We start from the raw sequence: 26,133 nt of genomic DNA, 5'->3' as shown, positions 1-26,133 counted from the left end.
TGTCTCTTTGGAGAGCAGAGATTCCTTACCACAAAAACCCTCTCCTCATAAAAGTGCCCATTTATTATATGATACCTATTTCTTGTAGACAGGATGGCAGTATCAATTTCATTTGTGCTAATTAGTCCTTGACACAAACTATGTATTTTGAATGTTGATGGAGCCATTTCATCTCTATCATGATATGCATAAAGATTTCATTGGTCCAGAGATTAACTTAAGCTTTTTTTTTTTGGTTAACACTCACAGTTATAAGGTCACAGAAATATTCCAGGTGGGAAAGGGAATAATTTTGTAACTGAATACTGGCCTGGAGATCATATGCCCTTGCTAGCTGTCAGTACCAAAAGCATGTTCTACACATTTCATATTACACATTTCAGCAAGTCAGAAGCATCAGTATTGGGCCTGAATTTTACTTATAAGTTACATATGTGACAAAAAATAGTTTAATGAATTTTAAGAGGTAACTTGCTCTCCCTGCCTCCTCCACTTTACACCATGCAGCAGTAGCAGGTCATCCAGGGTAAACAAGTTGGGGAAGCAGTTTTCCAAAAGAATGCGCCCAATGCAAGGCGTGTTGGGCAGCAGGGCTAGGATGTCAGTCTTGTGGGCATGGTAATGTGATAGTTGGCTCCATCAACTTGTATTAAGGAAATTATGGCTTAGCTATGCAAGGAAGAGGGAAAACAGATGCTACAAAGTCTGTCACAAGGCTGTAACAAGATAAAGAAGAAAACTTATTTTAGATCATCAGTCTCACTGGTCTAGCTGAAAGGGATTTGATAACTTAATCCTCACTAGAAATCACAAACATGTGCACAAGGTGTATTGCAGGATTCCCTGTGCAGGGGAAACCAAGTCTGAGCACCTCACACACTTAACATCTGTAAATCATTGCCCAGGAATGAGCACCTAAACCTTTCATTGTCATACACATATGGGGTAGGTCTGGAAGCTTTATAGAGTAGATCTGATGCTCTCCTACACATTTGGAGAGACCAGTCCTTAAGTGCAGATTTTAAGCAGGGAGAAATACATTGCAGTCCAAGAGCTGTTCTACAGGAACATCATATGGTGCTCATGTCTTCCCCTGAGAATGTTGCTATAACTGTCACTTAGCTATACTAGCATTTCTTTCATATTTTTTATTATCTTGGGAATGTGGAACTGTTAAAACTAGAAATGCAATAGATAATTCACACCTCTGTGTTAGGGTCAGTATCACATTTGTGCCAATATAGGTTCTATAGTTCATTTTCCATTGCTTTTTAGCAGCATTTCTCTGTCTCTCATGAAAGTTGACTCCATTACCCCATTAGCAGCTACATAGAAATGACATTGAGGAAGTTTTGTCTTCCTGAAATTTACACTTTTTTTTTTCTTTATGCTTTTATTCACTTACCTGACTGTTTTAATACCTGTGGACATCCTAAGTAATTCCTTCTCTATTCAGTGTTTCCCTATTTAGTTCTGAATATTTATAGTCTGTCATATGGCCCCCATTGGCCACAGAAAAGTGGCATCTCTACCTCTTGCACTGATGCTTGAGAACTCTGGATTTCAGTCCCATCCCTGTTGCATAGTCAGTGACTATCAAAGAAAATAAATTTGTTAGGTGTAGGTTTGGTGCCAGGTGGTTGCATGCAGAGTGGAGGGAGTTATCAGGCTGTGAATTGGTAGTGGTGTTTCCAGATATACTGAGCAAAAAGCCCTGCATTTTTCTGCCCAGCCTCTGAGCAAACCAGACAGGGGTTGTTTTGCTCTAGAAGACTTTTTGCCACATGACATTACTTAAAAGCCCAGAAGACAAGAAACAACACAGCACATGAGTGTGAGGCTTGTGCATGTGTGTTTGGGAAAGCAGACAAGTAGGAAGGCGTGTAACCCTTGCTGTCCATGATGCTGAGGGGCAGCTTCAGACTGGGGTGAGTGTCATAGTGGTGAAAGCAGGAGCTGTACCCCTGCAGATGTGGCTGATGGCCAGGCAGTGCTGATTACACAGGGAGGTTGCAGGGGTCAGTGCTGTGAGGTTTGGGCTGTTCAGGCTGTGCTCTGCACTCTGGTTCTCCAAGGTGGCCTCGTGAGCACAGCTCAGCCTGGTGGGGCTCCAGGGCAGCTCCACACCTGGCTGGGTGTCTCTGCTGCCAGAATGTCCTTACCTTGGGCATTGTTCCTCAGTGACTGAGTATTATTTAGTGACAGAACAAAACTCACACCCATCTTCTCTGTGGCCAAAAGGCTAAGAGATCAGTCTCCACACTGATGTCCAACATAGCAGCTTTTCCAGGCAGGAGCAGAGGACAGCTTTGCTGCAGATACAGCATTCTGCTGCACAGGTGTTACACTCTGCTCTCTGGTGGCACTACCATTCACATAACAGACAATTATAAGATTTTTATTTTGGTTTTTTTTCCTCTCTTAAGTGCAAAAACTACAGTTGCCTGTTTGTAATGGTAGGAGGTATTTGGCTTGCTATTCAATATGATCTTACTGCTCCCTGTTTAAGTACCTTAAGTCCTTTGAATTTTTTTTCCATCACCACAGTGATTCACTGGCCTGCCCTTACTCCATTAGCTTTTCATCCTTGCTCAGTACTCCACTCTCTGTTCCATGGATGAAGTACTCCTTCAGTGCTCGAGCCCTACCTGGGTTGTCTTTCACCTTTGCTGAGTGCTGAGTCCTGACACAGTGCAACTCTCAGTGATCCCATTTCTTCTTTCCTTGTTCTCTTTTTATTTGGATAGCTGGAGAAACTTTTGCTATTTGTTTTAATATCATTTTCAGTGTTTAACTCAGCTTGACTTCTGGCAGTTTTCAGTTTATCTCAGCACATTTTGAGCTCTCTTCTGATCCATCTTTTGTTTTTTCTTTCTCTGTGTTTATTCCTAATAATCTCCTTAGGGTATTTATTAATCCAGTGGGGTCTGGATTCCCTTCCTGCATTCTTCTTTGGACACATACTGCTAACAATTTGGACAGAAAGAAGTATTGTATATTCAGTTCTTTTACCTACCTGACTTCTGTAACATTTTGCATCAGTTTTACAGAATTTCCTATAGTGGAATGAGAAATGTTTGTTATACATGTGCTTGTTCTTCTACTGTTTAACTTTTAAACTTTTTTACTAGAGTCCTAATACTAAAATTAAGGCATTTATGTTGTGCCATAATGACCACACACAGTTTCATCACTGTATTACATCATTTATTCATGGTAACACCACTTTGCCAGTTTTCTTTATCTTAAAACTTTCTTTCACTTGGTTGTATATACTCTGACTGATTTACTTTATCCTCTGATACATCTTCATTTTTGCTTTTTTCCAAGTTTTACAGAAAGAAAAAAAAAGGTTTTTATTTTTTTTAAGTGGTAGGGTATCAACCCATCTTATTTAAGAAAATAAACCATAACCCAGAACTCATATAGCACATTCAGAAGTGATGTTCTAAATCCCTTTAATCCAAATTTCAGGTCATGATTTAACACCAAGTTGAAAGGCAGAGATTTCACAAACTCTCAAATCACAAGCTTTGCATCACATAGGTGCAGCAGGCTTCCATAAGTCCCACAACTCCCTCCACGTTGTGCCCCTGGCATGCTGCTGTTTCTAGATATTGTTACACATGTTCTTGTGCCTGAAATATGGAGAAAAGATGAGCATAGGTCAGTTATATTCATCTCATTGATAGAATATTTGCATTGATCTTGTAATTGCTGTTTCTGGATGTTTTCTTGGATTCCCTGTTTTAGTGGGCTGCAATAGATTTGCAAAAAATATAGCTGGATATTATGTCTTTTACAGGATTTCCATATTCTAAGTCTGCTTCTCTACCTGGCTATGGAAAGAATGGCTTACACCAGGTAGGTACACATTTAAACACATTCTCCAGGAAATCAGGTCTCATAAACAGACAACTCAGTAACTAGTTGAAAATCTGCACAGTAATAACACTTCAAAGGTGTTTTGGCTGCCAGCCCTGTCTGACAGATTTATTTCCTATGAGTTAGTTTGTCTCTCTGAAAGGGTAAGACTGACTGAGGCTTCTCCTTTTAATTATGTGCATTGTGAGCATTGGGAATCTTACCAAGATCTAAAATGTAAGGCTGCACTTATTAATTATAGGATAGCTTGAATTAATGATGGAGACAGGCCTATAATTAGGCAAGTAATGATCTTAGAGCAAAGGTGGAACAGCTCACATCCATTGTATTCCTTGAACTGTCTCTGTTTTTTTCAGTATGAATGTGTGTCAGTGTGTGGTATGTGTATTCACACACAGCCATTGTAATTTTAAGGCAGGGAGGTGTCAATGAATATTGAATGACAAGCAGCAATCTAGAAAGATGATCAGAAGAGACTAGGAATTATTTTTTAATCCTTTTTTGCAACTTTTATTAGTCTTTAATATAAAGGAAGCTTTGAAAATGTGGCCTCTCTCTCTCTCTGGCATCTAGCATTATGGATTCTCAGTTCATGGCTTATACTATAAGGTGAAAAACCACTATGGTTTATAGTCATGAGCTGTCAATACATAGATGCATGTGCACCTTATGAAGAATTGATTTGTGTCCAAATTGCATGGAGAGGATCTCCTTCAAATTCCCTGCTTTCTCCAAAGGAAGATGTGAAACCTGCAAAACCACATGAGGAAGATTAAACTTCCCCAGGGACAAGAGTCAAACTGAGAGTCATATGGAAGGACCTACAAGAAAGAAATTGTCAAGGAGTAGCTAAATGGATTTTTTGGTAGCTGCTGAAACGTCCACCCCTTTTGAGTTAATATTACAGGACTATTTATGCCTGTGTTGCTTCAACACCTGTTTTCTTGAATTCTTCTCTGAAGAAAGGAATGACACTGGTTTCTTGAATTCTTCTCTGAAGAAAGGAATGACACTGAAATTTTATCTCATAATATTTAGGACTTTTCAATGGTCCATATAAAAATAATCCCACCTATGAGTCAAGAGAGGTTTTTCTGACTTTCCAGAATAGGTGTTGCCAGTAACCTGAAGTGAACAAGACACTGATTTGTGCCCAGCCACTGCACTGGTGAGGCACCAAAACCAGAGATGAGGATGCCTTGCAATGTGATGGGAAAGCAGCAGATGGCAGCATCTGTACCATATAAAGAATCCTAAACCTGTATAAGAGTTGAAAAGGTTGCTCATGGTCAAATCCTAGAGGCCAAAATTCCTCTCAAAATGGATGTCCTCTGTTTGGATTGTAGATTCATACCAGCTTTTGTGGTTTGTTATTTTTAATCAAACATCCTAGTGCTGCATAAATAAAACCCCAAAAGCAAACAACAGGGAGCCTTGCAGGTTATTGTGGGCATAGATGTGCACACCATTGATACAATAGTGGGCAAAAATGAGACTTGGGGGAAAAAAAAATCATGTAATAGTGCTTTTCTGATTTCCTGTACTGTTTTTCATCATAGCATTTGTCAGCAAAGGAAGAAGACAGTGGTTCAAACAAAGCACATATGGCACATGTAGATGTCTCCCTGGTCAGTGGCATCAGCAGTGTGAAGCAGAAGGCAGAAGGAGAAAAGTTGCAGTGCAGCAGAAGTGATTTGTGATGATGGCAGTAACACATCAGCATCACAGAAAAGTGACAGTTTCAGTGTTACCTTGCTAACTTGAGCAATTAGGTCAACTTTGAATGAGACTTATTTCTTTTTCTCTCATGCAAGGTTCTATTTTGGTTCTGTGTCTTTCTTTTTTCTCTCAACAATGTTCAGAGTGGGGTTTTGTGTATTTTGCTGCTACATTGCTTCTTTCTTTCTCTGTCAGCCTGAAACTATGGGCCAATATGAAACGGACCAGGAGGCAAGCTGGGGGATGAAAGGTACATGATTTTTGCAATATAATTTCCATTCCCCTTGTTTTTTCACCCTTTGAGGATTTTAATTAACATATTGCCATAAATGTTACTCTTCTGAGCTTTTCCTGTAGTTCACATAATAATGACAGCTCAGTATTGTGTTTATCACAGAGAATCTTCTTTTTCCTTAGCCCAACCTAAAGGCCTGATAGAAGTCTTGCATCATAGGGTGGTGCAACCAGGCTGAGTCAATAGCAGGATCCTTGATATGTGGCAACAGCCTTGTGGTGTTGGTCTCATATCAGGGATATTTAAGATAATCATTCCTTCATGTCTGGTTGGAAAAAGTCCATTGTGCTTCCTGCTTGTGCTACAGTGTGTTTAAAATGTGCAGAGTTCAAAAAGCAGAATTTATTTGAGTGTTGTCTTTTAGTGCAGTTTTAAGTGAACTGTGCACTTAATATGGAACTTGGTTTGGAATTTTCAAAAGAGCTGAAAAATTTTTTTAACTCATTTTAAAAAATCTTTCTATAATGCTTCACTTCAAGACTCTGTGTTGATAAAAGTCTTTGTCTCTATGTTTGAATAGGTTAAAGTACAGGTTTTGAAAAGTAGATTCAATCTCTGATTTAATTTCAGACCATAAAGAGGTCTCTGAAAACATTTTGCCTATCCTGGTTGCATTTAATCACCGTTGGGAATAGATAGTATTGTGGTAGTCATATAGTCATACACTGACCTAACTTGAATTCCCTTGTGCTAGTGTAGATCCAGGAGTCATTGTTACCACATCCCCAAATAATCTTTTTTCCCTATTGTTATTCCACTGCAGTCAGCCCAAGTGCAGGGTGTCAGCATCTTGTAATATCATATTATCTCGGTGGTTTTCATATGTGTTTCCAAACTGACATGCCTTTAATAATCCATATATTTTATATTTTAACTATTTTCAGTAAAGAACAATAAGGGCAGGAGTTTTGGATGACAGACTGACTTAACTCTGCCTCCTGTAAAAAGAGATACCCAATTTTGCCAGCCATACTCACCGTGTAACCCAATGGCATCAGGAGATGGATTTTCTGTAATAAGGACAATTTCTTTGGTAATAGACAGTGTTATAGGCATTCAAGGCATGGGGGTCAAATTCTTACTATGCATGCAGTTATTCAACATCTACTGAGAAGAGAGAAATGCAGTAGCATAGCACATTTGTGATGTACCTAAATGTTCATTATGATGACACCAAAAGACAGCTATAAATTCTAAACTGTCAACCTGTTCTCATTCTTTTGCAGAATACAAGGTAAGAAGGGCTTTTCCAACACTGGAAGAACAATCAGATTCAGCACTTCCTAGCAAGGTTACATGGGTTCCTTTCTTTTATTTTATTTTGTTAATTTTTGTCCCAGTGAAATATTTATCAAATCAGGATGCAAGTATGTACCATTTTTTAGTAAGTTCCCCACACCACCATTTCCATGCCTCAGAACTGGATTCAGCTGGAGTTCACATGCTCTTGTCTTTTTAACAGATTTATCCTTATGAAACACTTATTGTAACAAACCGAGTCCGTGTGAAATTGCCTAAGGATGTGGACAGGACCAGGCTGGAGGTAGGAATGATATTTGCTTGACATTTCTCCTGTTTGGTTACTATCCTGGATATCCCTCTGCCTCAGTAATATCAACAGAGAAGAGAGGAATAACATTTTGTATTATATATATATTTTTTAAAGTCAGTATGTAGGTAATTTAACTAAAAAATTGTCAGAAACCTGGAAATTGCTTGACCAAATGGTGTTTTACAAAGATACTGATGAAACACATCAGTTTTGGGTGATTTTCCAGTGTATTGGAAGTTCAGGTGAGTAATGGGAAAATGTGGAGTTTGTTTTGGTCTGAATTCATATAACAAACATCCTCATAGAATAACCTAAGTGTTACAAAACCACTCCATTTATCCAGAAAATACATGGACCTATGTTTGGTCCATTGTCTTATTTAGCCTCTCCTTTGGCTGTGTGATCTGTGGTCACTCTCCTACAGCTTTGCTGTACCATCCACATCTCAGATAGAGAAATGCAGGTATAATTTATCATAAGAGGAAGCTGAGTTTCCAAAGATCAAATCCTGAAGTTGATGTTCAAGCAAAATTCCCATGGTTGATTTTTTTGACTGATCAATGATAGGACTGAATAAAGACTCACCTTAACTAACCTATCTTTCTGTGAACTACTATTAAGAAGAAGAGATAGTTCAATAAAAAAATATGTGATAACAATATTGGACTTTCAGGGAGATTTATATTTTAATAAATTTACTGTATTTTGAAGATGATAATATGACAAGAAAAGAAGAAAGAAAAATTACTTTTAAAACAAGAGAAGAAAAATTTTGAAGGAGCAGAAAGTTTCTCATTAAAGATTAGTTTTTGAAAACAATTAATTTCCCAAATTTGCATACATGTTTTGAAATTGGTGCTGTGCTCTTAAATACTTGAATGTGCTTGTCACTTGATTTCCCAACAAGTGGTGTAGATTTGATTGTCAGGAAAAGAGAGCCTCAATTATGTGCTGTTTAAGTGTGGTTTATAGCAAGGCATGATAGCAATACTGAAAAGCATGATGAGTCTGGAAAAAGGAGCAGGGAGTTGGAGGGATGCTCCTCTGGACATATCCTGTAAAGGACTCTTTCATATGTACACGTGTGTATATGTGTGTTAAAGAATAGAGTCTTTGTTTAAACACAGCAGACTGGTCTGAATAGCAAGTGCAGCTCTAAATTGCTTTTTTAAGACAACTTGTAGTTTGCTTTGGATGGATCTTGCCTGCCCTGGCTGCCATTATCTGTATCTCATACACCATCCTCAGCTGGGATTGCTGTTTGTTTAACTTTGGAGCTGTTCAGTCTGCCTCACACCAGGTGCAGCACAGGGCCTGTTGGCTCAAGGAGCCCAACCACTTCAAAGAACTCAACAGAGGTTTGCAAAAAAAGAACAATAAACAAGATATGCTCCAAACCTGCACCAGAAAAGCAGTGAGGCAAATCCTGCTGATTGCTGCACTATGCTAAACACATGTCTGTAGGAACAATTCTTTATAGGCTGCCTTATATTTAATACAGATTGGTAGTTTTTTAAACAATTGAATTAGCAGAGTTTTAATAGCACTTTAACTACTGTAAGAACAGAGGCAGCTGCTCATCCACACATTCAAACCATATGCAGCATTGAGTGGCAGGCACAAAGCATTGCCTTCCCTGTCAGCCTCTTCCCCTCTTTCCTGACCCTTTCTGCATTACAGAATTCCTGGAAATAAGTAGCTTTGCATAGAAAGCAGCTTATCATTATTTCCCTTTTGTGGCAGAAGTAGAAGATAGTAACCTAATTATTGACTTGTGCACTCAGCAGATTTCAGGCTTGGCAGGACCCAGGACTCAGGGAGCCCAGGATTGTGTGGGTTTATAGGTTTGCACAGAATCAGACCAGGCTTAGAAATGTGGATACAGACAATTGTCTCTTAGTACAGGGCCCACTTAACATATCTTGGTATCTTCAAGCTTTTGAGGACAGCACTGGGAATACTGAAAGCAAGTACTAAGGTTATATTCCACTCTTTCTTGAGGTCCATTTCACACTTGCTAGAGGGTGTGTTCAGTGCTTGGGATCCATAAGAGGCAAGTGTTCTTTCCAATCTGAGTTGGTTTCCAGCTGATGTTCTGTTTCCATCCTGCACATCCAATACTTGTGAAAGGGCTGGATTTTACCTATGGGAATGGCAGCAGTGCTAAGTCCATGTATTATCCAGACTGTAGAGTGATATATCTAGGAAAATCTCCTAAGAAAAAATCCATGTTCTAATACACCAGTTTTATTCTGATTATTTCTGTGTGCTGGAACCCCACCTTGCTGTTGCTGCTGTAAATCAGAGCAATCTCCTGGGTGTGATGGCTGTGGCCAGGGCACAGGTGATGCCAGTGAAAGGAGACCTAGACCTTTATTTAACAGCTATCTCACAATTTGACTTGAAGCATCCTCCTCTTTGTGAAACAGTTTGTTGTGAACTTTGTGTGATCCATCAGAGATGTCATGGAAGGGGCACTATTGTTTGTCTATGATTCACTCTTCCAAGGAAAGTCTCTTATATTGAGTGTTCCTCATGAAAAGTGAACTCAAGTCAATGGTATTAGCTCCTGGGGTCAAACTAAGGGAGGCTACAGTGAAACCTTGGCTAATGTTCAGGACCACAGGAGGGTGGGGGTTTAATGGGTGGCAATGTTTTCCTAACTTGACTCCCATTGTGAGTATTTTTTAGATTACACTGTTGTGCAAGAAATTTATTTTAAGGATTATAAAAAATATTTTCCTGTAAAAATGCGTATTTTTCTAAGCTCAAGGAGTATCTAGAGATTAGGAAGGCTCAACTGGTAATAGATGCATTCAAATAATAGTCATTCTTTCCTCAAAAGTACATGTAGCTAAGTGTAAAAACACTCAGCATGTTTTTGTTTTCTTGTCTTAACTCAGCAGTGAGACAGTACCCAGCTCCTTGTGCTCTTCCAAGGAGATGTTTATGCCAACAGTGAACTAATACATGCAGCACCAAGAACTGGTTATAATGAGCAGCCTGCTGGTTTTTAAATATATTACTGGCAGTTTGGTTTTTGAATAAATAGTCTGGATCTCACTTTTGTATAAGCTGATTAGAAATGCAAGGAATTTACAGTAGATAAGGATTTGGCCAAGGAATATTTTTAGGAGTTTCTCTCTACCACAGTGCTGTTTATTGTAACATTAGATGAACAGAGCAGCATTCCCATGAGCTATTCTAACAGGAAATGGTGGAGAACAAGTTCATTCACATAACACTGCAGAACAGCAAAGCAGTAACACAGGGGTGGATTTTACAACCTGGTGTAGAAGAGGAATTGCACCCTCACCATGTTGCAGATAACATGAACTCAAGGGAACTGCAGCTGAGGCTCAGGTGAGCAGAGTCTCTGTTCAGAGACCTGGCCAGGCTGCAGGGATGGTTGACAGACACTTGAAATTCACTGAAGATAAATCCACGTTCTTGCACTTGTGACCAAGAAATGCTATTCATCAGAACAAGATGGGGGAGCAGCTCTGAGGAGAAGTACCTGGTGATGCTGATGGAAAACAAGCTGAAAATGAGTCAGCAGCTCACCTTCCTAGTGAAGGGCTTGTAGGGCAGAACATTCCCTTCCCTGAATGTGGCACTGGAAAGCCAAGAGGCAGCAGGCACAAGTTGCAGGAAAGGAAACTACAATTGGATATGAGGGGAGTGTTCCTCACTGGAAGAGCAGTGCAGTGAACAGGTTGCCCAAGAGGCTGTAGAGTGTCTCTCCCTGCAGGTATGCAGAACACAGCTGGACAAGGTCTCAGGAACATGGTCTGTTTTATCTTTATGGTCTTCATGGTCTTTAGAACTGGCCCTGCTTTGAAGACCTCTGTAAGTCTCTAATTTGCCTAGATTGGTATATTCTGTGAAGATACAGTATAATTACAAAACATGACTATTTGGTGAGTTTGCTGCAATAGCATTTAAAAAAAATATAGACAATTTAGATTATCTTGGAACTTTTTATCAGGTTTGGTTTTTTTTAAATGCAATAGTTAAAATATAAATGTCCTGGTCCAAAGTTCCCTGTTTTGGACAACTTAAGTTCTGAGTTTTTAGGACTAAGACATCACCTTTGGATGGTACACATTGGCACATTCCTTACCTGCTGCTTCTCAAAGGAAGTTGGGCTTACAGACACTTTCAAACATTTTGAAACCTCTTTTAAGTACTTGAATACTTTTATCATTTGAGCCCTGGGCTCCTAACAGCATGCACTTGATACCTTTATCTTAGGTTTGATATTGTTTGCCTCTTTTTCAGTCACAGCAGTGTGCTTCAGGGCTTGCACATTCAAATTGATAGCTCATGCCCAACTGCATAGATTTATATTTTTTCTTCTAATGCAGCTGCTTTTATCACAGAGTATAAGATTTCTTTTCTGGTCACGGACTAGAAGTTTTGAAAGCCAATATAGTTAGAATCTTCCATTTGGAAACCATGTTTTAGTGTTTTCATTTGATTTCCTTATCTAAATGTATCTCAGTTTTTCTAGCTGTTTCTTTTGAATGTCAAGGCTTAAAAGCATTATCCATTCATGCCTATCAAATGCAGTAGAAAGTAAATTATTCTACTTTTTGTTTGAGCCTGTTCATTCTTTGTTTAACCGAGACGAGGAAAAAGTACTCAGGAATGTCAAGTAGCAAACTTTAATTTGCTACCTTGTTCTCTTCTAAACAGAAATGAGAGATTTAAACATGGGTGTGGTCTTATTTGAACAGAGCACTCACTTAAGTCAAACATGCTTTTCCTCCTGGAACTGCTTGTCTGGATTTGCTTTAGGGATGACATTTTTTCCACTATTTTTCATTCAACAATCACCCTGGGTTCCAGCCATTTGGGCTCCAACCATTTTAGGACTTGTTTCCAGTAACTGAGCCTGAATTTTTAAGAGCCCAAGCTCCTGGATGTCATTCATACAAGTAGCATGGTGTGTCCCAGCTCCTCTGGAGCTCAGATGGGGGAAAGGAGAGCAAAACTGGAATGCTGTGTGTTGTACAGTTTGCAGTCTGGGGCTGGGCTTGAGGCTACAGGCTCACTTCACAATAAAACTCATAACCTGGGGTGGAAAAGTGTGGGTCACTGACTTCAGCAGAACTACTTCACACTGTTTAACTTGAAAAATACATGTGTGGTGTTTCTCATTCCAGGCATGTGCTTGTGTTGTGATCAGTGAAGCATGTTTATATCAGATTTCAAAGCTTTTTACAAAAGGAGCCATTATAAAGTGGAAATATGCATTAGAATTGATATGATATGATGTGAAAAGTAATTTCTGTGTGAGTGGAAACACTGTAGGAGTGAACAGAGATTAGATGAGGAATATTTGTATTACAGGTGCACTAAATCCAAACTAAGGGAAACTAGAAAAATCTGCTTTAAGAATAAGGGTTTTTGTGCCTAAAATAAATGAACTTTTTGAAACTCATAATCTTCTTTATATTTTTATAATTTATTATTGATTCAAAGTTTTGTTTTTGTGTATGAATTATTTTCTTAATTATACAGAAATTTTTATCAGCTGTCAGCTGGAGGCAATGACTTATGTCAATGTCAGTAAAGAAAAAGCTTGTTTGAATGACAGGATGGTGACACAGATTATCATCAGAGATGTTCTGTGTGTATGTTACTTAGATAACATATTCATATACCTGAGAGAAATACATCATCCCAGCTTTTTGTACCTTTATGGATGACTCAGCTGGGAAAAACATTGACTGTACAATCTTCCTGCTGAAGATTTTCTGTGTGCCTTGTGGTATTTCCCAGGAGGTTAGATTGTACTGGTAGTGCTGAGTGGAATGCAGCTTCTCTGAGAGACTTCATGGTACCCTGAAATGCTGGGTGAGATGCAGGCACAGATGCAGGAGCCTTGCAGGGGTGCTTGGGGTGATCTGGGCATGGGGAAGGGTCTCAGACTCCTTTCCTCATTGCTTCTATTCCACTGCTTTCCCTGGGGACCTTTCTGGGGACCCACATTGCTGTGTGGAGGGGGATTTACAGCTCCTGCAAGGCTTGGCTGCACCAGGGCTCTAACTATTTGTGTTGCTACTAATTGTCCTTATCTGGGCTAACTGCAGGTGCCTGCTGCCTTATCCTCTGATCAGCAGAGCTGCCCTAGTCATCTTTTAAGTTCATTAGGTTGCAATTCATGCCATTTCTTAACTTTCCCTCCCCAATCACATAATTACTTAATAGTTTCAAATATTTATTGAGCATGAAGCTTAATTAGGCTGTAGATGAGCATAACATTCAATACTCCCTTGGGAATGTGGCACATGGCTAATTACAGCTTTGTAATTAGCCATGCAGCAGGCTTAGAAGGAACCTTTGAAAAGCCTGCTGAGCCCCAGCAGTGCAACAGAAAGAGGGGTGAAGAGTGCAAACATTGTGAAAGCAAAATGAGGATTCAAAAGTCAATAGAAAAAAAATTTCCAGCAAATTTTGATGGGCCATCTGAGAGTTTTATTTGGGCTAACCTTGAGAGGCATGAGAGAAGGGAGTGGAAGGGCAGTGAAGAAGAGACAAACTGGAGAGGGGAAGAGGCTATTATTTTCTAAGTGTTGAGATACTTCCACAATCCTGAATCTTACTACAGGAAAAGATTGTATCTCAGCAGCAAAGCTTGTGCACCAACTTGAAGAGCTAAGGTTTGGTTATTTACATGAACACTCACCTGAATAAACCTTAAAAAGGTGAATAAGCCTTTCTCAATAAGTGTCCTTGTTTATTCTGAGTATTTCTCATACTGAAATCTCTGAAGAAGATCCTGTAGCTTTTATTTCTGTATTTTGTGGATCAGAAGTTAGAAGTGTTGCAGGACTTTGAATAAAACAAATTGAAGTAGACAGCTGCTTATAATTACACTCTATAAAACTTAATGCACAGTAGTGCCTCAGAGAGACTGGCTGAAAGAGTCACTACAGATTCAAGCAAAGACAGTGTAGTGCTCAGCTGTCATTTCCCATGAATATAACAAAACAAAGAGCAAAAGAGAAACAAACCTGAGGTTTTAAATTCCTCTGGGAATTAGGACCTTGATTTTTCTGGTCTGCAACTCATCACGTGCTGCCACCCACTGAGTTCTTTCATAGGTTCAGTATTGACTCATGAGGAAGTGGGATATCCTTTGAGTCTCCTACATCAGCAGGTTTTCAGGTGAGGACTCCCATCCAGTTACTGACTCAGGACAGAAATGCTTGTGAAGCACCCCCTGGTCACCATGAGCTGCAGGTGGACTGCAGCTTTATCTTCTGTGACTTATTTGTACTAATGCCATGTTCCTAAGTGTTGGTTTTGGCTGGGGTCATTTTCTTCACAGTGGCTGCTATGGGGCTGTGTTTTGGATTTGTACTGAACACAGGTTGATAATATAGAGATGTTTTTGTTATTGCTGAGCAGAGCTTACACAGAGCCAAGGCCTTTTCTGCTTTTCACACTCCACTCTGGCAGGGAAATTGGAGATAAATGGAAGGCTGGGAGGAGACACAGCCAGGACAGGTGACCCAAACTGACCAAAAGGATGTTCCAGACCATGTGACATCATGCTCAGTACATAAGTGAAGGGTAGGGGAACATTTGGAGGTTTTTGTCTTCCTGAGTAACTGCTCTGCATGATGGGCCCTGCTCTCCTGGAGATGGCTGAGCACCTCCCTGCCCATGTGCAGCACAGAATTAATTCCTTGCTTTGCTTTGCTTGTGTGTGTGGCTTTATCTTTCCTATTAAACTATCTTTATCTCAACACATGAGTTTTCCAGCTTTCACCCTTCCAATTCTTTCCTTGATCCCACTAGTGGGGGAGTGAGTGAATGGCTGTGTGAGTTGCCAATTGGGGTGAAACCACGACACTGTGTATTAGTTTTGAGCATCTCTGAGTTTCATGGAACACTAAATTATTCATGGAGACAGGAAATCTCATTGAATTTAATAAAGATTATAACTCTATTTATAATTGTTGCTGGCTTTTTAGCAGGCCACAGAAATAGAGACAAGCCTCATTAATTTATAGTGAAAAGCACCACTTCTTTCTGAGATAACACTGTGGAGCAAGTATTTGAATGTGCAATTAATTACTTTTGTTCTGAGAGTAAAAAATGAGGTCATGTCTGTTCTGCTCATTTTGATGTTCATGTTTCATAGAGGATGATGATTTTCTGTTCTAGTGGTTCTGTTCTAGTTGGAGAGGTTTAGCTCAGCCCTTGCTTAGTTCTGTATATCCGAGTAAAAGCCTCAGATTAATACAAATAAAAATTTATCAAAACAACATGATGCCATAGTCCTTTCTGTTGTGGCAATATGAGACTTAATTTTATCACAAATGCTGATATTCTGATGCTGTGAAGTCCAGTATAGCAGTCATTGTGAAGAATCATCTTTAAACTGCTTCCCTTATCTTTTAGCAAGGTTTTCAGGTAGCATCATGCTAACATCATTATGTAGCTTCCAAAATGACCTTATTTACATACACTGAGTTCAGAGTGTGGGCAGGACAGGACCTTGGTAGGTCCTCTCTACTCTCCTCAGTGTCTGCAACGTGCCCAACCTTGCTGTTGATGCAGAGCAGAGGAGATTGAGTTAAGCTGCCTGAATGTGGCCAAACTGTCACAAAGGGAATTAGGAATCACTTACTAGCACACTGTAAAACACACAGACTTCCTATGTAAACAAGGCCAACTCTAGTTGAAAAAAGGAATTAATGTTGCTTTTACTAGTGAGTTTGGCCATTCCTTCCTTTAATGGCCCAGTGATGCATTATTAACATAGCTGGATATTTTGAGGTGATCCTTTACTGAAAAAAAGAAAAAGGAATCATGTTCTTGGCCTTGTAAAGCATAGCTTCACACATATTCTCTCACACCTCAAGATAAATATCTTTCATATTCCCTGCTCACAATTTTTGATTTGCTTTCTTTTGTTTGACTAATGAGGTAAGGTAATGCTTCAGTTAAGACAAATTAATATTCCAATATTCTGAGAAGAAAGGTGAATCAGGCCAGGATTTCCTACTGGTGCATTTTTTTTTTGCCTTTAGATTGGTGAAGAGCTCTAGGTTTTAAAGCTTTAAGGAAAGCTGTTAGGAAAGTCCAACAATAGTGCAGGTAAAATTTGGCATCACATACACATGGAAAAGTGTGACCAAAAACTCCTGACAATGGTGTATTCCCCTGGAGTTTAGACCCTTCATGTACTTGTTGGTATTACCATGTTTTACCTTAGTCATCATTTGGCTGAGCTTAGACATACTTAAGCCTTGTAGTCTTTCCTCATAAATCAAACTGCAACCCATGATTACTTCCATTGCTTTAATCTGAAGCTTTGCCATTTGATGACATCTTTCTGGGACCAAGGTTTTATTCCAAATTTGAAGACAGAATTCATTACTACTTCTAGGGTCAGTCCCAAATCTAGAGCCCATGGTGCTTAAGAAGGGTATGGTGAAAGCTTCTAAGATGTAGGGACAACAGCAGAAAATGTGTTGCACTGGGGACAGGCTGCCATTCTCAGAGTTCAGACCAAAAGGAAAATGTTCCCTTCTACCAGAATTATTTTTGCATGTGGATAAAGCATTGATGGAGTAAGGAACTGCTAATATGGGAAGTCAGTTTGTTAGTCCTTGAGATGAGGGCATATGTGGAAGAAAATTAAAAGCAAAGAAACCCTCTAATTGAATGGATGTGGAAATAAGTGAGCTCATGCTTTCCCATCTCAGTCACTTTGTCCCTGGACTGGAAACTGTCAACTCCTTTTGGACCAGACAGCACCAAATGAGACCTTCTGTGAGGAGGAAAAAACTGGTGCTGCTATAATACAAAACTTAGGTGTAGGAAATAGAAGATGAGTGTATGCAAAGAACAAAGGTGGTGTCATCTGAGCACAGGGAGAGGAGCACAGTGCACAACTAATTCATTCTGGCTTGGATAGCTGCATGTGGATTGAAAGCTCACTAAGCCTGAGGCAAAGCAAAAGGATAAATGGCAAAGCACAGCATTGGAGAGGGAAGGGGCAATTGCACAGCTTGTGCTGAGATGGGTGGCAAGCTTCCTTAGGAGGGGGAGATGTAGCAAAGGTTTGGCACCCTGGAGGAAAAGGGTGATTTAGGGATCCTTGAGTTTTCCGCCACTGACCTTCAGTACTGGAACAGATCTAATGAGATTGCAGCAGTTTCTCACAGTACATGGTGTAAATTACCTCAGGAAAAGAAAAATGGTGAAAACATAGTCCTTTTAATGTTTTATGTAATTTTCTATGGTTTTGGAAGTGGCTTTACCTGCAAGGGTATATAGGCTTTCTCCTTTTCTCTTTGAGTAACAACTACAGTTTGCCACTGCTTTCTCCTGAGTGAGGAGATGTCATCAGTCTTACCCACAATCTAGAAAGTAAAATAAAATAAAATACTCCACACTTTGCTCATTCAGACTTCTTTTTCAATCCTACAGCCTACAGACATGTTCCTTGCTGTGGGAAGTTGCTGAAGTTAAACTTAATTTCATTTATCCACTGGATTACCAGGAAAATATTCTTTAAAAACCAAAGCACAGAGAAGTTACTTTTTCTTTCTGAGCCCAATTAAATTTTGTCAATGAGAAGTTGTTTCTAAAATGCATTGTCAGGTGTTGCTCATTTTCCTGTGAAAAATGATCTCCTTTGCTAAATATGCATGGTCTCTTTGTTCCATGTTACTAGCAGCTCCTATGGTGGGTTGCTGTCAAATGAAAAGTGAAGGCTCAGTTCCAAGATCTTAGTCACTGTTGTTCTGAATATGTGGAATCTCAAGGGAAAAAAAAAACCAAGGCTGTCCTTTCCTAAGAAACAAGGACCCATGATAACCATTCAAAGTAATTATACATAATGACTTCCTAAAATTTCTTTAGTTTTCTTGAGTAAATTACAATAAAAAGATGAAGTCTTTGTTAATAAATGGAAAGTAAAATTTACTTCCAAATTCATTCAGGTGTTCACCTTTTCTACCTTTTCTGTGTGGATGCTAATAATTGCTAGGGACTTGTTATCCTTCCTCCTTCCAATTCTTTATGTTAGATTTCTTCTCTTTTCCTCAATCTCTATTTTCTTTTAATATTAAAGTCTGAAAACATCAAATAGAAGCATATTTCTTGACATTTAAAAACCCCCTACTTTATCCAGCTTGAACTTCTGACTAGAGTCTCTCCCCATGGATAAGCACATTTTGGATTTCAGAATTTAGCAGTATGATCTCTGCTGTGTTACAAGATTGCTATTAGTGGACCAGTGTGGTGTCCACTGCTGTCATTAAAGATCAAGGCATAACAAATCCAACTCTAAAATTAAATTGTTATCAATCTCTTTAAAGTCCTGGAATAATTTTAATTTGTCTGATTGTGCTCTGTCATCAGGAACCCTGAATAAACATACTTTTCCCCAAAAACCATAGCTTCTGCTCAGTTGAATATTGAAAATATTGCTGTTTTTCAAAAGTCACTACTGCCATCAATAATTTAATTTCCCAGCTACTCTGAGCTCATTTGGTTTCGATGCAATCTTTTCCAGAAACAATTTTGGAATTTAAATGCAAACCCTAATGCATTATTTTGTGGTGTGTTTTAAAACTTAGGGCAGAAATATTCCTGTGCACAGACAAGCTTAATGATATCTTTTGTATTTTCATTTTCAAGAGGCATTTGTCCCCTGAAGAGTTCCAGGAAGTCTTCAAAATGAGTATTGAGGAATTTGATCGTCTGGCACTTTGGAAGCGGAATGACCTGAAGAAAAAGGCCCTGCTTTTCTAAACCCTCCCAGATGAAATATGTGCTTAATCAAAACAAAAATAGTCTTGCCAGAACTATCACATGCACTTGCTGTTGAACCATTGTCCAGCTTCATTGTGTTAGTATGTGTTGGGGAAACAAGACAGATTAGATGGTAATATGTTGGGATACAGACAATTTGCTAATCTTGCATTTCCAGCTGGTTTTGTCAGTAACTCCTGGTCCTACCCACTTTACAATGAGCAAAAAATCTAGCTTTAAATTTATTGTTGCTTGCATTTGTTGCTTGATGCAAATGGAAATTCTGAAAGGAAGAGAAGAAAGTGTAGCTGTACACAGGAAATGCATCCAATATTTTGTTCCATTCAGTTTTATAATACAATTTTTACAAAATCAAGTAAGTAATTATTATAGAAATTTTCCAGCGTGGGATCAGATGCTATTGAAAATATGGTAAAAGCCAAAGAAAAGCATATCTGCAAGCAATTATTGCAATTGTTTATCTGTGGTACTTTTTAAGAATGAAAGCAGAAATATGGAAGCACCTTAATTCTACTTCTTATATTTAAACACAGCGTACTCTTTAAAAGATCATATTTGTCTAGAAGGTAACTTGCTATCTTTAATTACAACACCAGAGTTTTTATTTTGTTAAGAATATATTGTGACATAAAATGGTTATAATTACTAAAATGTATACAGACCTACTAAGATTTAGTTCCATTCATCAGGAAAACTGAAGCCTTATACAAAACTGGTTTAAGAGTGTATTGTGCCAGTTGACTGTGGTTTCCTGCTAGTTTGGGGTGTTTGAAGAATGGGTTTTTTTACATTTAATGCTGATAAAATACCATGTAATCTTAATTACTATGTAGATAGATATATCTATCTATAAAATAATTCTTTTCATTAATATATGTCCTAAGTGAAGGCATTCTTACTTTCTCAGCTTTACACAGTAAGCCATGATGGCATTTGATAGATGTGGAAATGGAACAGTTCAGCATAAAATGTAACAAAAAAAGCTTGGTGTGCTCTATCAGTAATACAGACAATTAGAATCAAATACATAAAACCCTCATGCATTACTATTTGCATGTTTCTGTACAAGTCAATTTGAAAAAAAAACAAACTATGTGATACCGGTGCAGTACCTTGAAACTATCTTAAATAACAAGCAAAGCTAACAAAATCTAAGCATTTGATATAAGTGTTAGACCTTAATATCTCTTCCAGCTGAAAGACTGCATTAAATTTAATAGTTTCATTTGGTCAGAGGTATGGTTGCTGACAAAGAATGTTTTAAAGTGAGTTGCTAGTTTTGTGTGATACTAAATGAGCATTACAAAAAGTACATTTTCCAGCCATGTGTCAGTATTCTGCATTTTTACTGCCTTGGATGTTTGTACTCACCTCCTACTTCACTATGTCTTTTTGCATTTCCCTAAGGTAACTGGTTAATATATGCACTACAACACACTATTTCAACTGACCCAGCATTGGAAAAATCATAGCATTGAACATGCCTTCTTCCAACTAACTTTCAAAGTCCATGCTGTTGGAAATAAATATTTTCTCATGACCTAAATGTTTTGTCTGATGATACAAATGTTTAAAAAAATTCATTAAAAGAAAGACATAACTGAATGACTTTGCTAATGTGTGTATAATTTTTTAGATCATATTGCTGCTCTGGATAAGGTCTTCCTGTGATATTAATGTAAATAATGTCTAATTTGCATTAAATTTGCTCACTGAGGAGAGCATTGAGTGTACCTTTGAATGTAAAGTTACTGTAAAGTTGGTCTTGATTTAAACAATCCACCAAGCAGCTGTCACATCTCACCAGGCAAAGGTTCCTTCCCTGGTGATGTGCAGAGCCTTCAGCCTGTGTAGAGAACCATTAACCAGTTTCAAATGAGAGCTCCTGATCCCATCTGGACAACATCCATGATGCTCTTCAGCCTCAGAAGATCTTGTTGCACTATTTTGTGAAAACTGGCAGCCCATTGAAATGGGCCAATCCTAAATGTGACCAGCAGGGTCCATTGCAACCATGAAAAACTAAATCCAGGAGAACAATTGGTTGTAGAACTATTATGAGGAAGTTTGGTGTTGGCAATGACCACTCTTGTCATCCACACATTTCTGGGACATCACATTGCTTACAGGCATCTTCTCAGCACCTAAAAACTAAAAAGGTTGATCAAAGAAATCCATGTATCAGTGCAGATCAGGTTCAGCATGGATTTTCATAAATAATTTGAAAATATCTTAACCACAGCAGCTTCCGTACTGGTGTGGGGTTCAACCTGTGCTGTAAGGAAAAACTGCATTACTGAGCACCACAGACAATCAACAGCTCTGTGCTGCTCTCCTGCTTTCACTAGCAAAAAGTGAGGATGATGAGCTCATGTGAGCTGTTTGAACCATTTACACTGTTTTCAGACATTTCATCTGTTAAAATGTCAAGCCTTAAAAAGTGTCTCTTGAAGGTCCTTGTCCTACCTCAGCTAAATCAGGTACAACTCTTGTTTTGCATACCTCAATCTAGACTTTTTAGCTCACGAGCATCAGTTCTTATCTCAATGCCCAATTCTATTAGGAGTTGTACCCCTTCCTCTTTCTGTATTTGCTAACAAATTCCTTTGTCATTCTGTGCTTCCTTTTATGGTCAGTGAAGAGAAAAAACTCTTAATTCACATCCTAATTTTCAAAATGTGAAATGAATTTCCCTTATCATATTCTTGTCCACTGAATAAAAAGAAAGCAGTCCCTCTGCAGAAGTACACATTGCAGGCTATCTAATCTTGGATGAAATGAATTCTATGTCTACAGTCTGTTGGGGGAAATAAGCCAGTTTTTACCAAGTCAGTGGAATAACAGTCTTAAAACTACTGGCAGTTCCTAGACCATGTTACCAAATCACTTTCAAGCTATCAGGAAAGTACTTTGAGTTGCACAGATCTCAGAAAACTCCCTAACACAGTAATTTTTTGTGCTCATTATACTATTCACTAAACAGGCATGCATTCAATGCCAAACACACAAAAATGTTTTAGAAGACAGTCAGTTTATCAACTTACGTTCCTACTACTAGCCAAAACCAAAAAGGAATTTTGGCTTCCATACACAAAACCTTTGCTGACTTTAGATGAACAAGTACTCTTGTGTGTCCTTATTTCATTTCCATGAAAGTATGAAATGGTCTGTAGATGTCTGTTCTGTGCAAAGGTGGCACAGCTCAGTAAGCTGTTTGTTTTTTCATGTGATACATGCCAATGTATCACTCTATATTTAAAGCATCTGTGTCATGCTATGTGCAGTGACTTATTCATTTATGCTCTCCAGCCTAACTAAATTCACATTTATGGTATCATATTGTGTGCTGGATTTGGCACCAGCCAAATATACCAGTGTAAAAGGGCCATAAAATGAGTAGCATTGTAATTTACTTCACTACAAAGTTTTCTGTACATCATCTAAACTCCATAAAACAGACCATTGTATACCAGGGAAGACAAATTTCTAAAATCTGTCATGCTTTCACCATTTAAAAATTGCAAATTGAAATTTTAGTCATGTAGTTTTCTTTTAGGAACTTTGAGTGTCTAATTAAAGTGGGTAGACTGAGATATGCATAGAAATATTCAGGTCTATTTTAATAGGGTTCCATATGCTAATCTTATATGGTATTACGAAATGGAAAAGGCATTCAGAGTAATGAGATAAGACTTTGCCAGAATGTTCCATCTGATAGTGTGGTCTGGTGCTGGCAGTAAAAAACTGAGTCTTGACTCATAGGCTGTTTTTCAGATAATGCTCTTTAGAGTTATTAAGTTACTATTCTATAGTCTTGCTTTCAAGGACATTTTCAGCATTTTCATAAGTATGGACGTGGCTATGCAGCTCAAAAGGATCAATACAGCTCTTGGAGAAACTTATTTTGATACGTAAACAAGAAGCAGGGGAATTCTGTCAGTGAATTCATTTTCATTCTTGGATCTGAGCTGCATGTCTCAGCTTCTCATGCCAACCCTATGTAGGACCTAATCCTCACCTCATGTATTCTAAAGAAGAAGTCTGAAAGTGAGCAATGAAAGAGCCAGCATTTCATCATCACAGTCTTTGAGACAAAGGAATATGTGGGGTTTTGTGGTTGCTGAAGGAATATCTGACCAACTCCAGATAGGAAATCAGGCATGCCAGGTTACCATTATAGCTGCCTGAGAAGACTGGACATTTTTGTCTACCCTTCTGGTATTTCTTTTCCTTATGGTTCAGGGGAGAGCTCTGAAACCTGTAATTGCAGAAACAAGAAAATACATAGTTGTGAGACAGTACCTGGAATCTAATAACCCTCTGAAACAAGGCTAATATTACATGGGCAAAAAAGATATAGTTCAGACCAAGAGAGACCAGAGGCCTGATCTTACATTGTGCATTTTGATTTTGAGGAACTATCTATTTGACATTTCCCAAGTGTGACCAAGACAGACCAATTATTTTACTAACCTTTTCACACACCTGCAGGAAAATGCTGTTCTGTTATTTGCAGATGAGCTAGATGAGATCCCAGGCACTTCTGTCTGGCACTCAACTCTGGAGCATGAGCTTAAGAGTGTCCTTACATTCATATTCTCCTGCCCCTTGATTTGTGTGTGAGGAAAAGGACAGGGTTATTTTATAAGCTTCCTAAGACCTCAGCTGACATTTGACCAATGTGATTACATGATAGGTCTCAGTTGTGGCTGCCATTTTTCATGTATCTTGAGTATCTGAAAACAAAACAAAACAAAACAAAAAAAAAACAAAAAAAACCCAAAAAAAACAAACAAAAAAAAAAAAAAAAAGATGACTGTTATTAATATAACAATGACAGATGTGACTCTCTTGTACATGTAAATTTATACAGGATACTTGCATCCCTTCTTCATATCCAGGCTGCCTCTGAGGAATGGCTAAATCTTTAAAAGCTCATAGGAGGTGCTGGCTCAGGCTTTTTGAGTTTTTGTATTCCTTCTCACTTTTTGTAGTTTGTGAAAAACCATATTAGAGAAGGTGGTACTCAGTAAAAGTGCATGGCCATGAATAGCAATATCTCAGTGGTTTAACTCCCAGGTAATGAAGCACCCACAGCAAATTGCAGTTTGTTGTGTTATTGCAGCAGGTTATTATTCCTTCTTCACAACCACCATCTCTGTGAGTTCCAGCTCAGAGAAGTTAGTTTTAAATGCTGCTGCTTTTCATGGTTAGGACATTGTTCCTTCCCCTCGGTGTGACATCTGTGCACACAGGGACGAGTGAGTTTGTGTGAGTTCCGTGTGTGCAGTGCTTGGACAGACTCTGCAGCACACAAGCAGCTGGGACCTGCCAGTCGGGACAAGCAGTGATCAGGAGGAAACCAAAACCAGGCAAAAGCAACGGGTCCCACACAGGTAAATGTATCATAATTTGGGTTCAGTGTCCCAGCTATTATGTATTCGTCTTTTGTTACAAGTCTGGTTACTGCTGATTTCTGGTTTTGAATCTGGTTACATTTGTGTCACGGATGATTTGCTGTTAACCTGTTTCTTTCATTTGCTATGATACATTCTTTTATTACATCCTCGAAGTCATCTCTCCACTAAAAATTGCAATGTTTTTTATTTCTTGTAGATTAAAACCTTTCTTTGCCCTTGGTAGTTCTGCTAATTTCTCTCAGCCCATTGTACCTTGTGTTCAGGAGTGGTCTGACAGAATAAAAGTTTCCTATTTGCCATGTTATGTCAAGCACATTAACTTTTCTTTTTTCTTTTTTTTGGTGGGGGAGGTGTGGAAGAAGAAAACTAAGAATGTCTGACTTTTATTACAAATCTACATTATGCTGATGCCTTGCTTGACCTAAGCTCACTCTTGCAAATTGCTGGAGGTTTTTTCCACCCAAGTGGACATGATTCTGAAATCTGACATGAGTCATTATTATTTCTCACACTACTACTATAATTTTTTTTCTATTAACTGATAATTAAGAAGGCACCGTAATTGATAGCAAATTAAACAACTGAGGTTGTTAATGGTCTGTCTGAACTCCCTTTCAGTTCTCTGACCTGTAATAATTCACTTGAGGAGCAGGGTTAAAATGCTTCATGTCACTTGGCATTTTGCTAGTCACACTTTAAAAAAAATTCTCTTAATTTATGGATGTGGAGCATAAACACTCTGAGCTCCCCATTTTTTCCCAATTTTGTACTGGACATTTTTCATCTGACAATTAATTTTTGACAGATGGAAGTGCCAAGATGACTGTATGAGTTGCTGTATAAGAATCAAATTCTTCAAATTGCATTTTTTTGTCTTAATCCCTTTTTTGAGTATGATAACTGATTATTTTTATAGTGCAATAAAAATAATATAATTGAATCAAAGACTACTGAAATAATTTACTCCATTTTAAATGGCACAGGAGACAATATAAGTACAGAATAGAAGCTAAAATTTATCTTCCAATAAGATTCCATTTTTGGCCCAGTGGTCCTTGAACTTAAAGAAAGCAGGGGCAAGGAGGCAAGAATTAGAGGAAATCTGCCCCTATTGTATTAAACTTTAATATAAAATTGGAATTTATAAGAAGTAAAATTACAAGAACAGGATTTTTTTTCAATTTAGTAATACCCAAAGGCAGAGCTACTTTTTAGTGATTCTGAGGGTTTAATATGCATTTAATAAAAGGATGTTAGCATAGTATTTTGAAAATGTCAGTAACTAAATGCTAGTCCCACTGAAATCACTGGCATTCGTACCTGCACCAGAAAAGGTCAAGTTACACAGAATTTCTTCCAAAACTGAAATCAAAAGGAAAGATTGTTTGCTTATGTTTAGTTCAAACAGAAGAATATAAATGGAAAGTAACTATTTTTACCTGCACATTAAGATTCTG

General features: G+C 38.4%; 1 protein-coding gene across 7 annotated transcripts in view; it reads left to right on the top strand.

Annotated features, from left to right (window-relative positions):
* The window catches only part of ABLIM2 (actin binding LIM protein family member 2), a 122,979-nt gene extending 102,118 nt beyond the window's left edge, over nucleotides 1-20,861 (top strand). For all 7 annotated transcript variants that reach the window (XM_056489115.1, XM_056489114.1, XM_056489109.1 and 4 more), the window contains 5 exons: nucleotides 3,806-3,864; nucleotides 5,800-5,854; nucleotides 7,126-7,190; nucleotides 7,362-7,442; nucleotides 19,122-20,861. In XM_056489115.1, coding sequence (XP_056345090.1) covers nucleotides 3,806-3,864; nucleotides 5,800-5,854; nucleotides 7,126-7,190; nucleotides 7,362-7,442; nucleotides 19,122-19,235 — 374 coding nt within the window. In that variant the 3' untranslated portion in view covers nucleotides 19,236-20,861. The remainder of the gene's footprint in view (nucleotides 1-3,805; nucleotides 3,865-5,799; nucleotides 5,855-7,125; nucleotides 7,191-7,361; nucleotides 7,443-19,121) is intronic.
* Nucleotides 20,862-26,133: the final 5,272 nt, after the last annotated feature.

Source organism: Oenanthe melanoleuca, chromosome 4, assembly GCF_029582105.1.
Source record: "Oenanthe melanoleuca isolate GR-GAL-2019-014 chromosome 4, OMel1.0, whole genome shotgun sequence".
NCBI lineage: Eukaryota > Metazoa > Chordata > Aves > Passeriformes > Muscicapidae > Oenanthe > Oenanthe melanoleuca.
The sequence above is the reverse complement of the archived record's forward strand: the minus strand, read 5'-3'. Positions and strand labels throughout refer to the sequence as shown.